This window comes from Pan paniscus, chromosome 4 (assembly GCF_029289425.2).
Source record: "Pan paniscus chromosome 4, NHGRI_mPanPan1-v2.0_pri, whole genome shotgun sequence".
Lineage (NCBI taxonomy): Eukaryota > Metazoa > Chordata > Mammalia > Primates > Hominidae > Pan > Pan paniscus.
In genome coordinates, this window is record NC_073253.2 from 163,097,815 (window position 1) to 163,113,192 (window position 15,378).

Sequence of the window (15,378 nt, forward strand, 5' to 3'; positions counted from 1 at the left end):
TCAGACCGCATGTGTTTTCATTAGAAAAATGCTGAGTCATGGGTATTTGTTTCATCCATGGAATTGGCATGATGGCGCTCAGAGTGTTCAAAGACATACAGAGAGATGAGGACTGGATGATTGGAGGAAACCCAGGAGGTGACGTATCTTCCTATCCTCCTCTTTCATTTTCCCTTCATAAGTCTTGCTCCATTTCATGCATGCAAAGAGTACCCTGAAAATCACGTGTCTCCACTGCTCTCCATCATCGTCTTCACTCAGCAACTCAGAACCCAGGGCAGGAATTCTGACTCTGAACCTTGCAAAGAAAGCAATTCAGCACATGTATTCCGTGTGCTTAATTGAAGACTCCAATTTGCCATGCTCTATTATCTAGAATTAAACACAAAAGACAGTTGATAAATACCACATTCAGTTGAAAACACAAATGAATCAAAATGTTACAGTTTCTCTCCATAGGTAATAATTAACATTCTTGTGAATTGCTCTGTGTGCCATGATGCATCCTTTAAATGGTGTGCAAGCAAAAAACCTGCACATTGAGATGTGCATATATGTAGACCCAACAGAATAGTGACTTAGCCTTGGGAGATAAGGCTGGGGTGAGGAGAGGGGAAAGGCGTTGGTGTAGAGTTTAACAATATGCCTCTGTGAAACACTTTCAAAGCAGTGTGTCATAATGGCCTCTACAAAATTTTATACATGAGCTGAAACATGAAAACAACATACATGGAAAAGTAAAGTATTTTGGTGGTTAAAAACCACAAGGGAACAAAAGAGTTAAGGTGAAGTCTTTGTGGCTTACCCAAAAGGTCAGCACAGGACATGTCTCTTTCTTTACCTTCGTCAAGGCCAGGAACTCTGTACCTCCAAAAGCCCTCTGACCCAGGGTGGGTGCCCAATCATTAATTGCTGAATGAAGGAACATGTGAACAAATGAAGACGTGAATAAAGGAACAAATGAACAAATCAATGATTAAGAATTGAGGCCAAAGCAGGCAGATCACGAGGTCAGGAAATCAAGACCATCTTGGCTAACATGGTGAAACCCCGTCTCTACTAAAAATACAAAAATTAGCCGGGTGTGGTGGCATGCGCCTGTAGTCCCAGCTACTTGGGAGGCTGAGACAGGAGAATCACTTGAACCTGGGAGGCACAGGTTGCAGTGAGCCAAGATTGTGCCACTGCACTCCAGCCTGGGTGACAGAGCAAGACTCTGTCTCAAAAAAAAAAAAAAAAATTGTTTGTCATAAGTGAGCTTAGCTAATGTGTCACTGTTCTTGTGTAAGGAATTTAATTGGACAGAAGGCAAAAGGAATCTTGTGGAGAAAACTGTCACTTCTCTGGATTTCTCTCAGAGAATATAAAAGACTTTCTCAAGTGACTCCCTGCGCATGGCTTTTCTAGGCTCTATACAACAGCATTCCTCAACCTTTTTGGCACCGAGGACCAGTTTCACGGAAGACAAATTTTCTACGGAAGAGGGGGATGGTTTCGGGATGAAACTGTTCCACTTCAGATCATCAGGCATGAGTTAGATCCTCATAAGGAGCGTGCAACCTAGAACGTTCGCGTGTGCAGTTGACAATAGGGTTCACACTCCTATGAAAATCTAATGCTGCCACTGATGTGACAGGAGGCGGAGCTCAGGCGGTAATGCGTGTTCACCCTCTGCTCACCTCCTACTATGCTGCCCAGTTCCTGTACTGGCCTGTGTCCCAGGGGTTGGGGACCTCTGCTTTACAACAAAAAAATCTGTTAAATGGAAACTCTATCCAAGCTCTATTTCCCCATGTATAAATCAGAGAAGCTTATAACAATTTAGTGGGCTAAAAATTATCAAATAAAGTGTTTCAATATATAACGTGTTGATGTTAGCTCCAATGTCAGCCCTAGAAGGGAGCAACCATAAAACAACATACTTGTCAGCATAGGGTTGAGGAAGCCATTGGATTTCATCTGATCCAATCCAAAAAGTCTTCCTGAAAGAAGCGGAATTCCATACATCTTACTTTTGATTTGCAAACTCTTAGCAAATCATCCTCTTTCTGTGCCACATCGAGTTCCTTTCTGTATCAGCAACTACGCAGATGAATCAGGATTCACCCAGCCTGGTTGAGTCAGAAGCCTTTAGCAAAGATTCTTTGATACAATGGATTTGTGATGAAAAGTGAACATTTTCAGGTGGCAGAAAGAGCCACAGGAGATCCTGTTAGTCAGAGTTTGGAAGTGAAATGTGTCTATTCCCACTTGGGGTGTGTGGGAGGCCTCTGCTCCCATTAGTTCCATGGGGATTTCTGCTTGTAAGGCATTTGTTGTCGTGTTTGGATTGCTGTAGGAAGAGAAAAAATTACTACAGTTTGCATGAGATAGAGCTGTGTTTTGGCAAGGAAGCCCATGATAATTTTTCTTCTTGAACTTTGATCAAGTTCAAGCTTTTGAGATTTGTCTCAAATGATACCGCAGTATACTTCAACATACTTTCATTTCTGATGGAATTTGGAGCATTTCTCCAATTTCTTTGTTCTTGCCATATTTGTCAATATGTAATTAATTAACTAATTCGGTCATTTGTTCAACAACCGTCTATTGTGTCTACCAAGTACTCCAAGAGCCAGGGATTCAACAGAGAATAAAATAGCATCTTTGCCTTCAAGATGCTTACTTCCTGGTGCAGAAAGACAAATGAGTTTTTTTAAAAATGGGTGCCAGTATGTGCTTTAGAGAAAAAGAAAGCAATGGAAGGATGATAAGATGACTGATGCTGTCTCGGAAGGCAGGTCTTAAAAGATGACATTTGAGCTGAGACCTGCAGACATGGAAAGAATGAACTACTCAATTATCTGTATCTCCAGGCCAAGGGTACAGCAAATGCAAAGAGTCTCAAATAGGAGCCTGCTTGGCCGGTTCCAAATCAGGCAGAGGCCAGTAAGGATCCAGATCAGGGCCTTTCTTATTTCTTGCAATATTTTCTTCAAGAACTAGGCTTGAATCTGCAGGAAAGAGACAAACCTAGGCTGATATTCTGGGCAATTCCTACACACCACACAAGTCCCAGATTTAAAATGCCTTTGTTCTTGCTTTTCCCTCTGCCTGAAACATTGTTCCCTCAGACACTGGAATGGCTCTCTCTCTCTCTATTTCCTTCAGGTCTCTGATCAAATATCATCTTATCGAGAAGCCTTTCCAGACTACACTATTAAAGTGTCAGATAGGCAGTGTTAGAAATGGAAATTATTTTCTCCGCCAAATCTGATTATTTCACGTGAGAGATGACTCCCTCTCTACATTATGGGATTAAGAATGATCCCATTTGAGATGATAAATACTAGAATGTTTCAGTAACCCAAGAAGCCCTGAGAAACAAATTGCTAATTCATGACTTAAACCATCTAAATGTGATGAACAACTCAGGACGTCAGTGAATTGTTCAACAGTGGATTGCAATGATAGAGCAACTTGCATGGCTCATAAATGAGCCAAAGAAACTTGAAAACCTTGATTTTATTTTAAGGTTTTTTCATGCAAAATGAGGGCTGATGTTTACCAGGACTACCAGAACTCAAGGAAACACAGGTCTTCCTTGTGCTAATTAATAAAAGAAGAAGAGAATTTATCAAAGGACAAAAGCTGCTATAAGGCACTTCACATTGTCCACCATTGGACAGTTTTATTTCAGTGTATTAAACTGCAAATGTGAAAAATAAGTGCACTGATTATTTTGATATTCTGTAAGGCCTGGAGTTACTATAACTCAGTAGGAAAATGGTCCCTTATTCTTAATGGTGCTATTTACCTTAAAAGTATCTGGCAACAGAAAGTTTTTCAAGTCATTGAAATAATAATCCTGGCTGGGTGTAGTGGCTCAAACCTGTAATCCCAGCACTCTGGGAGGCCAAGATGGGAGGATTGCTTGCGGTCAGGAGTTCAAGACCAGCCTGGGCAACATAGCAAAATCCCATCTCTACCAAAAAAAAAAAAAAAAAAAAAAAATTAGCCAGGCATGGTGGTATGTGCCTGTAGTCCCAGCTACTTGGAAGACTTAGGCAGGAAGATTGCTTGAGCCCAGGAATTCGAGGGTACAGTGAGCCATGACTGTACCACTGCACTCCAGCCTGAGTGACAGAGCAAGACTCTGCCTCTTAAAAACAACACACACAAAAATCTAAATCACAGGGTCTGTGTCACCCCTTTCTCCACCATCTCAAAACATAGGCCAGGCACAGTGGCTCACACCTGTAATCCCAGCACTTTGGGAGGTCAAGGCAAAAGGATCACCTGAGGTCAGGAGTTTGAGACCAGCCTGGCCAACACGGGGAAACCCCATCTCTACTAAAAATACAAAAATTAGCCGGATGTGGTGGCACGTGCCTGTAATCCCAGCTACTCGGGAGGCTGAGGCAGGAGAATCGCATGAACCTGGGAGGCAGAGGTTGCAGTAAGCCAAGATGGCGCCACTGCACTCCAGCCTGGGTGACAGAGTGAGACTCCCATCTCAAAAAAAGTAAATAAATAAATAATAATTAGCCTATTCAGGTGAAAATAAATGCTGACATTTCCTGAGGGCCTTCTATGTGTGATGCATTTTCTGAGCACTTTAAACATAGCATCTCATTTAACTCTCTTTACCAATTAGGAATTGTTATTAACCACCTTTTACAGATGAGGATACAGAGGTTAAGCACCTCAGAACTTTGGTTGTCTAACTTCAGAAGTCCTCCAGGCAAAACTGGAGAGATCAATGTTTTCAAGACTGAAAAGGCCCTAGAAATGGCCTCCTGAACCCTTGCTAGAAAGAAACCTTTTTTCTAGTGGAGCACAGTGGGACCCAGTGATTCTTATGGCAATGCCTCTTCCTCCCACCGCAAAACTGAGGGCTGATAACACACTGGCCTCCTGGTGGTCCCAGTTTTTTCTAAAAGTTAGTGGCATCCTGGGGATCTTCAAGGTGAGGGTGAGAGGTTTCTCCTCTAAGCCTGCTCAGCAGCGGGGTACTTCTACTCATCATTCATGCAACATCATAAGAAAGGTCTTGAGCACTGTGAGAGGGCTGATTTATTTTAATTGGGAGGTAAAAACAACGCCAAGACAACTTTGAAAGAAACCAGTAAACAATTACCAGCAAAATCCAAAGAGTGCTCTCTCTGACAGTACTTGAGCCATGTAGTCTTAGGCAGTGGATGTTTCTCCAGATATTTGATTATCTTGGGTAATTACTTGTGTGGGTGCGTGCATGTGTGTGTATGTGTGTGCATTCTAAAGGCAAAAAGGGGGTTCTGAAAATATCTCCAGCGATATGTCTTTACATCCCATGACATCAGCTGTTACTTGACATGACACCAGATGCAGTTCAAGGTCTGACATTCAGCTGGCTTCTGTTTATATAGTATGGAGAAACTTTTGTTCCCTTGCCCTATAAGGCATGTACCAGGAGAGATTCTGGGAAAAGGTCACCCAGATAGTAAATAATTCTGCTGAGCTTTGAAGTGAAAATGCTCCAGGAACATTTATCCCATCCTTGCCATTTAACTGGTGTGCTTCAGCCACTCTTGGTATTAATGAATGGTGTAGATCAGAGTTTGTTTCCGTTATTCTGTTCATCAGAGGCACAATCTCAAATCAAAATTATATTTTATCTTTGTTTTGATCTTTCTATGTTTGGGGGAAAGCACTGTAAACATCTCAAAGAGAGAGAGAAAAAAAGAATGAAATACACCCCCAGGAAATTCTAGTTAAAGACCTAAAGAATGGCATCTCAGTGGAAGAGAATTCCACTGTGAGGTTTGGCTTTTTTAAAAAAATAGCCTGGTCTTTGAAAAACATATTATCTTTCATGGGTAGGGAAATATCCAAATTTTGCCCAGCCTATTTTACAATAAGACCTTGAAAAGCTATGTGATGAGCTGGAATGAGGGGAGTTTAAATTTTTGATGCAATTCTCTGCCTGGGAAAGTGATAATGCTGCTCACATAACAGAAAGAGTATTTTCTGCTACAGCACAACAATCAACATAATGTCCGGGCATATTAATAATTTCACTCCTAAACTTCTCGACAGGGAGTGCATGGGTCTTAATAGTATTGTCAAGATCCTTAGGGCAATTGAAAAACCCAAAATCATTACTTTCTACTGATAGGCTTTCCTCTCCCAGAGGAGGCCAAAATACCTAGGGTAATGTAGATTTATTGAAATGCTCAGATAGGCACTGCTCAGACGTAACTGTGTAATAAAATCTTCTCTTTAGAAGGGTCCTTCTCAAATATTTCAAGTGGTCTTTTTTATTTTGTCTTTGTCACTTGGAAAGTAGCTAATGGAGATGACGCTGATCTCAAGTAATACTTTCCTGATGATTTAGGAAGGCAAAGAATGAGTATAGGGGCAATGGTCAAATGATGTGGCACCTACGATTAAAATCCCTTTCTGACCCTTCATGTGTGAGAACGTGCCCTATTGGGGCGGGATGGTCCCAAATTCACAATAGCTATTAAGCTCTTAACCCAAGGGCAGCTACTGACTTGGCACCCAGTTCGAGTCCCCTTATCCTTTCTTCTTTCCCCTCCCACAAATGTCCCTGCCTGTGCCTGGCTAGGTGATTACAGCCATGCCTGAATGGCTAGAACAAATTCCCAGCTCGCCCTCAGACATTCACATGTGCAACTGGTTCTCAAATGCCATCACCTTACAATCTCCATCTGAAAAATATCAAAAGCTGCAGGGTCTCAGCCAAAAAAAAAAAAAAAAAGGCCTGCAGGGGACCAGCTTCAGGTTGCCAGGGGAAGATCTTTTTAAGTGCTAGACAGTATGCCCCGTTTGAGATTGAACTTTGACTGGCTCTGATGGAGCTCTGCAACAGACAGATGTTGTGGTTATAATAAACAGAGGAAATTGCCATTTCCATGAAATGTCCAGGATTGGCAAATCCATAGGAACAGAAAGTAGATTAACATTTGCCAGAGGCTATGGGAGGGAGGAAGGGACTGGGCCGTGACTGCTGATGGGTATGTTGTATCTTTTGAGGGTGACGAAAATGTTCTAAAATTAGATAGTGGTGATGGTTGCATATCTTGGTGAATATACTAAAGAAACACCGAAATGTATACTTTTAAAAGCTGAATTGTATGATATCTCAGTAAAACTGTTCTCTTAAAAAAGCAGAAGAGGTGATCAGGCAGTAAGTGCCAGGAAAAACAACCAAAAAACAAACAAAGACGGAGGAGTTTGAAGTCACCTTCCCTCTGTGTCTAGCCATCTCCCTGTTAAAGGAGCCCTAGAGGTAACAGAAATGAGGGAATTAAGTGGAAGGGCATCATTGATTCCAGCAATCAACTAGAATGCTCTAGGGATAGAGGCAGAAATCTACTCTGATCCCTGTCCTCTGAGACTCTAAATATAACTCCCAGGGACATGATTTGTTCATTCATTCATTCATTCATTCATTCATCACCACTAGTTTTATACCAGGCACTGTTGCCTTATGCTGGGATATACAGACGAGTGAGACAGACTGTTTTTAATGGAGGCACTCATGATCTAGTGGAGAGCACAGGAGAGTCCAAAAATAATATAAAACCATGTGCTGAGCGTTACAAAAGAAATGTAAGCAGTGGGCAAATCAAGCACCCGGGGCGGGGGGGGGGGGGCACAGATACGTTACAGTTAAATACAAAATTTAAGGAGAGAGAATTATGTTACTTAACCTCCCCGCACCTCAGTCTCCTCATAGCAATATCTTCTTTAAAGTGCTTTAAAGGTTATTGTAAGTTTTAAATAAGATGAAATATGTAGAGTGCTTGTCACACAGTTGGTGCTTACTAAATGAGAGCTGTTGGACTTAGGTGATCTAAGATGTCCCTGCCGACCCTAGTCCTTTACGAACGTAGGCAGAGCTGAGGAAAACTTTGAATTCTGAGCCTGCAAATGATTGCTCCTTGTGACTGTAATTCCCGTGTTCCGCTATGCAATGTTGATCTGTGCGTCATTGCGAATGCATTTGGAATGTTTTTCTCTGAGGTCATATATTTTGTGTAAGAAAGAGAGCTATAAATCATTCCTTACAGGCAAGCACAGCCCTTTCTTTCTCTGCCCTCTGTTCAGGCTGAGCGGGGTGCCTCCTTCAAGGACAGCCCCCTGATACAGGACTGTGCAACCCAGGCCAGAGGCACTGGCTAGAGCTGGAGCCAGCGGCTGGGGAGATGAGGAGGAGGCTACAACTTGACTCACTCCTTCATCCCCCTTCTTGTTTCTCCTCCACTCTGAAATGTGGAAAGGCTGCAGCTGCAGCTTGCGACAGCAGTGACCAGATCCAAGAAAGACTGCAGACAGGCCACCTGCCCTGTGAAGCCAGCCGTACCATATGTGTGTCAATAACAAAAAATGCAAGTCCATTCTTTAGGAGATAAGTCATTCTGTAGGTGTTAAGACAGAAGGAGGAAGCAAAGTCATTGTCCCACATGCCCGGTACTTAGAGACAAATAAGGAAATCTCTTCAAATATGGGAGGAGGCTGGATTTGGACCTATTCCTTCCATCCCTGGGCTCTTGGCAAAGTACCTCCGGTCAGAGCAGGACAGGACAAGCTGGGATGGAGTGTGCCCTTGGTTCTGCCCCTGACAGGCCTAATTGCTGCTCATTCCTCATGCTGCCCCTCACGCCGCTGGTTAGGGGAGCCAGGGATGCAGCACAGTGAAGGAAGTTTGGGGAGGGCCTTTGGGAAGGCGTAGAAAAGAGATTGCACTGCAGTTTGGCTGTTCTGGCCTATTTCTCCTGATTCAAGCAGCATCCGTGAGGTGGTGCAGAGCTTTGAGGTGGGCGATTCCCTCCAGTTTCTCACAAGATTGGATTCTGCCATTTAAGCAAATGTGCAAAGAAATGAGTCAAGGCTGTTTTCCTCTGTATTTGCTAGGCATATATCAGCCAGGGCAGGGGACCTGTTTCCTCCCTGTGTGCCTGTGTTCTGGCTTTGGGTTCCTTTGCATACAGCTGGGAGGGGAAGAGACCTGGGATCATGTGCCGGCTCTACCACTTACTAAGCTATATGACATCTGGTGCATTACTTAACCTCTCTGAACCTCACTTACTGGATCTGTGAAATGGGCATGATAAGTGACCTGTCTCCTAGGAGTAAGTGGGAATATATTGAAATGATTTATGTACAACACTTAGCACGGTACCCGACACACAGGGAGAACTTAACTCATGGCAGCCATGGACAATATTATCGTTTTGTTATCATCAGCATCAATTGTTTTGCTTATGGAAATGGAGCAGTTCTGAATCCCGTTTTATTTTTGTGGGCTCTTACAGAGACACTCTTGAGACTATCTGTTAATAGCTCCTGGCCACGTCACTTAGTCACTCTGCCCTCCTGCTGGCCAAATTTGAAGGTGGAGGGGTCAGAGATTGATGATTTTGCAGCCCCATGTTCATTGAATATCCCCCTCCAAGAACTGCCATTTCAAAGAACTTGGAAAAGTGGGGCCCACAGTGCCCTAGGAGGTACTAATCATTTTCCTCAGAGTCATAGTTGCTATAGCTGCCATTGCTATTATCAGAATGATTAATTATATCAAATAGTAATAATCATAATAATATGTGTTAATAGCTTGCTATGTACCATGAATTGTGCTAGGCTCCTTAAAAATATATTTCCATTTGACTCTCCTAACAATCATGTATGAGAAGTAAAATTACTATATCCATTTTACAAGTGAACAAACAGACTCAGAAAGAAAAATATGTCACTTTCCAGTGGCCACACATCTGGTCAGTGGCCAAGCAGGGATTCAAGCCAACCACTAGCCTGAACATCTGCAACAGACTCTGTCCTCCTTGGGTCTAACCAGACACTGTTATTCTTGAAAATCCTCACCCCCAATTCCCTCTGGCCAATTCAAGGTCAAATTTGAACAGGGTGTCCTGGTGCCAGCTATCATCAACCAGAGATTCTCAAGTCTCTGCCAACACCATCTCCTCTTTTAGAACCTTTAAATTGCTATTGAGATGTAACTTGCCCTAAAAGGTGGTTCAAGAGAAGAAGGCAAAGAGTTTGTGGTTAATTTGTCATCTGAGGGTCTGAGGGAGTTGAAAATTTATAAGACCAACCATTGGCATGCCATTCCCAGGAATGAGTGATTTATTAGCAGCTAGGCAGGCCCTTACTTTTATTTTTTTCTTTCATATATTTTATCATCATTTCTAATCACCAGGAAAAATTGGTGAAGACTATGGCGCAAGACAAGCCTGGTTTAATTTGTCTCTGCTTTCCCACCCCATCTATTTGTCGATGCTTGGCAAAAGTAGACCCAACCTAAACACGTCCTCCAGCTGTTTATTTAGGCAGAATGCAACAACAATAGTCGATTATTAACAATTTCTTCCTTAGAGCCCCTGAAATTCTTCCTTTATATGTTGTTTAAAACGTGGGCATTGATTGTTTCCCCATGCCGTGTGAGCAACTCTAATGGAGTCAACACAAAAGTTGATATGCCAAGGTTTTTCACTTCCCACATCTGACTTTATGGGAATTGGTATCGTTACTCAACAAAGAAGCACTGCTTCATTTTTCTCAAGTTTCACTGCCAACCGGCAGGCATTTAGGAAGGACAGACTATGTGACTGGCAGCCCTCTCAAAATCAACTGGCAACAACTGTCCCACAGAAAATCTAAAAGCGCAGAAGCACAGACCATTCTTTAGCAGGACAGACAGCAGTGCTCATTCAAGCCCTTGATTTTTAAACATACAGGAAACATCTTCTCTATAAATTCACTTATCATTTCCAGGCACCTTACCTATACCTCCCCTGGTTTTTAGTAAAGAGCCAATAAGACAGTTCCTTCTTCCTAGGACTAAAAGCCACGCAGTACCTAAAAATAAATTCCAGGTTCTGGACTGAAGGTAAATCAGGTGCAGTGTCAGGTCAGCACCAATATTTTAATGGCAGTTGCCTTTTGTCTACTAATAGCATACTGATTAGGTTGATACTGTGCAAGAATTTACCTTATATAGTTTCTTATGTTTAAATTGCATTATTATGTAATTTCATATTTATGTAATAGAAGAGCTCTTAGTAATATGCACATTAATTAAACCCAATAAATGTATGGAACTTACAGTGGACATGAGGGTTCCTTCATCAAGCTGAGTTATTCATCTCCCTTTCATAGTAGGTTGAAGACATCAGTTGCTTTACAGAAGGGCTTTTCATGTATTTTGGCTTTTTGGAAAGCAAGAAGGCATGTTGTCAGCATTGTTTGCATTTTTGAAACAGAAAACCTTCCCACCCAGCAAGTGTGTTGGATGACTGTAGTGAAAAGTGATAAATGCAAAAAGGTGCTTGTGATCATTTGTTGTAGCAGAGGTGCTTCATACTAGAGGTACGTTACTGATACTGAATACCAGGGCACCCGAGTGAAACTAGGAGTCAAAAACATACTATTAGGCGTCAGTAACATAAATACATACAGCCAGCTAAATTAAGAGAACAGGGATCGCTAGGGTTGATGGCAAGTCAGATAAGCCACCCCACCCCTCACAGCATTCAGCTCTATCCAGTTGTTTTGAGGGGATACAGACTCCATATTTTGGGTTTGGTTTTGCTTTCAAGAGAAATCAGAAATCTGGAACACTATGCAAAATCTCAACTTTGAATTTTTGATAATATTCAGCTTGAGGGCTGTCAGTCTGTGACATCTGCCCTAGATAGATGAAATTTGGATTTAATTTTCCTACTCAAATCTGGGGTCCCTGAGAGCTGCAGTTATGTCTTATCCATCCTTTCATCCCTGAAAGAACCCATCACTGTTCTCTACACTTGGTTTTCGGGGACTTGCCAACCATCAGGCAGCATGCTTAGCACTTTACATTCATCCTTCCTCTCTAACTTTCACAGCAACCTTAGCGGGTAGTTACTGCTGTTTTCACCAGTTGGCAGATGAGTAAGCTGAGAATGAAAGAAATGAGGTAGCACGCCCAGGTTCACACAACTAGAAAGTGGCAGACTCAATTCTTGAACCCAGTTCTGTAGATTTTATCTCCTAACCTCTAGCTAAATGCCCCTCCTAGATGTTCCCACATTCCTCTGTATATATCCCAGGGGTCGCATTTACCACTCTGTATTGTAATTGTCTTTTCCTTCTGTCTCCTGCACCTCATTGGGAAATATGACTGCAGGATAGATAGACAAATGAGCAAATATAATCAATGCCGTGGTGAAAATGAGCAACAGTTAGGAGGAGAATGTCTTCCAATACCGAGAACGCTGGATAATTTTTGTTTTTGTTGCTGTCAATAATTTGATCTATTTGCAATGAAATATCATCTTGCTTTATAGGAGGGCTGGGTGAGCGGAGAATTAAGTATTCTTCCATCTTCCCTTACTCTTCCTTCTCCATTTCCCCCAGGAAGCTCTAGGCTTTCTCATTAGGATAAATGAAAAGAGAACTTGACCTCTCTTCTAGTTAACTGGAAAACTCCCAATTCATTTTATTTGGAACATAACACATAGCACCCAGGTCGGTGCTTCTCTTCCCCCTGGGGACCAGCCCTGGATATTGTCAGCACACAAGCAACCGCAGGAATTCTGCCCACGCATAACACAGATGGACCTCACAAGGGCCACACAAGCTGGAGTAGATAAGGAGAACTTAGCTCAGAGTGAATAGACAGGAAGGAGGAGGGTCTGGTATCTCATTTAGGGAATTAAATCCTTTATATGGCCTCTTTGTACTTTAGAAGAGTGTGTGGTCTGGAGAGGGGAGGGTGGGGGGCCAGGACAGAGGGAGATGGAAAGTTAGGACTTAGGGCTGGGGAGGGCAGGTTCTCACTTGTGCACTGACCCGCCCCATCTTCCTGAGGCAAGTCTCGTAATTACCTAACTAATGGGGAATAATGACACCACTTGGATGGGAGTTGAGAGAGGGGGAAAGAAAGGCATGAGAATTCATTAACCATGTGCGAGGGGCTTGGATAGCATCCCTGAAGGATCATTATTACATCATTTCACCCCCCTTTCCCACCTCTTTCCACTAATATGAGACAGACAAATGCTAAATAACTATGTAATAATACATTACTAGACAGACAACAATGCCAGAAAATATAATAGCCTGCTACAGCTATGAAACTCCCCCAAAGATATATTTAAAATGTCACTGATGCATAAGGTAAAATAGGAATTACAGGTTCATTTGGAGGACATGATTTAAAATCTATATAACTGTACAGTGGTATTTCCCACTGGGTTTTTGTTGTCACTGTCCTTTTCTAAACATCACAAAGAAAAAAAAATCACCCAAATAATTTCGGCCTAGAGATGTGAACTTCAAGGAACCTGTTTCCTCCACATTTTTCCTTCTTGTTTTTGTTGGTCAGGAGGCTCTCCAAACCTAGTATCTTCTTGACATGTTGTCTTTTCTTCAGAATGTTTCTGCAGCCTGCACAGGAACCCCAGAATGTAGATTACACCTTTTGGAGATGTAGCCCGGCCACATAAGGAGACAAGTAGTTGAAATTTGTGTCAAATTGCTTGTTTAAATGACTTGAGCCAACTTCTTAAAGCCAGGACAGCAGGGGCTGAGGATTTTTAAAGTTGGCAGGGGCCAAAAATGACAAGGCTCAGCAGTCACCTGGTGAGCTGCCAGCCCTGACTGGAAGCTTCAAAAAATAAAACTTTCTCAAAGGACACAAATTAAAAGTCATGTTTCAGCATCCATTAAAACGAAATTATAGGCTTCATCGCATAGCGAACTACTTTCATTTTCATTATGCTTAAAATATTTCATTTTGTAGATTGAGAATCGGTTGCTAGGAAAACCTTGTGTGGAGTTGTCAGAGACAGCGATATCTACAAGGGGATATTTTCCAAGGGAGGGCTCTCCTTTGTTTTTCCTGCAAGGATAGAGGATTTTGTTATTTAAAAAAACGCAGGATGCAATTTGGAGTCGGGGTCATGGCTTGAAAACATCTGCCATGACCTTCTCCAGAGACCGAGTCCTCAGGGTTCATCTCTCAGAGGAAAGAAGTTAGCAACCTGCTGAGCTGAGCGGGCTCACAGGTGTGTTTTGTTCACTCTCATTTTAAAATAGATATATATGTGTATATTACACATATACACATATATACACACATACATACACAAATATGTGTGTATACACACATACATACATACACAAATATGTGTGTATACACACATACATATATATAAATCTTATTTTGAATTGTCAACATTTTTAAAAACTAGGAAATTTTATCTACAAGTCCAGATTTCCAGCTTTTCTAGAGAAATTAGAAATTACGGCGGCCTTGAGCTCTCTCCCTCATTCCCACGTGACCAAATTGACCTGGTGCCGAGTGAGGGCTGCCCCCTAGTCTCTTCACCTCAACTCAGTCCTTAGCTAGCCCACTCCACCTTCCTGCCTAGTCCCCATAGGTATTTAAAGGTGCTACTCCCTGACTTAGAGTGTGCCATATTCTTAATATCTTCAAAAGATGAAATTTTTGAAAAGAATGTGTGCAGTATACTAGTTTACCTGGAAAGGGAATAGGGACTTGTTACGACAGCGATCAGCCTTGAATGTCATGTTACTTTCATTGCAGTATTAATATGTTTCAAATAATTCCTCTGGTCAGCCCTTATCCACCTGGTTTTGCTAAATTAGTTTCTCATTATTCTTCATTTGATGCGTGTGGATAAATGCAAATCAAAGCCAATTATTTATTTGTAACTGACTCTGGGATGCCTGCCGCAGTCTTATCTGTCGCTCTAGCTTGCAGCTTTCAGCAATTGTCAGCTTAGAGACTTTGGTTTGAAACTCTCCTCCAGAGGTTTGCAGAGTGCCTGAGACTGGAATTTGCAGACGCTAACAGTCATTTCTCCTTTTTTTTTCAGGCCCTCCGAACCACCACAGCCAGTCGACTCTGAGGCCCCCTCTCCCACCCCCTCACAACCACACGCTGTCCCATCACCACTCGTCCGCCAACTCCCTCAACAGGAACTCACTGACCAATCGGCGGAGTCAGATCCACGCCCCGGCCCCAGCGCCCAATGACCTGGCCACCACACCAGAGTCCGTTCAGCTTCAGGACAGCTGGGTGCTAAACAGCAACGTGCCACTGGAGACCCGGTAAGTCCCCATCGCCAGCTCACAGTCACACTCAGTGTCACCTTACCCCTGAGTCACCACACAGAGCCACTGGGTGTCTCAGAGTTCCAGTCGGAGAGACCCTCTGGGTATAAATAATGAGACAAGTTTACCACCTCCTTGTTCCCTTGGTAATTTGACCCTGGACAGTAGGTTGACAGGTATTTCTTCGTTCACATGTGTCTCCTTTTAAAGCTTGTTTACTTTCTCAGATAGCTCTTGTGTACCCAACTAATAGAA

General features: G+C 42.5%; 1 protein-coding gene across 11 annotated transcripts in view; it reads left to right on the forward strand.

The window, feature by feature from the left end:
- Window positions 1-15,378, forward strand: part of TENM2 (teneurin transmembrane protein 2) — a 3,238,122-nt gene that overhangs the window by 2,910,967 nt on the left and 311,777 nt on the right. For all 11 annotated transcript variants that reach the window (XM_063604288.1, XM_063604290.1, XM_055112852.2 and 8 more), the window contains one exon: window positions 14,886-15,120. In XM_063604288.1, coding sequence (XP_063460358.1) covers window positions 14,886-15,120 — 235 coding nt within the window. The remainder of the gene's footprint in view (window positions 1-14,885; window positions 15,121-15,378) is intronic.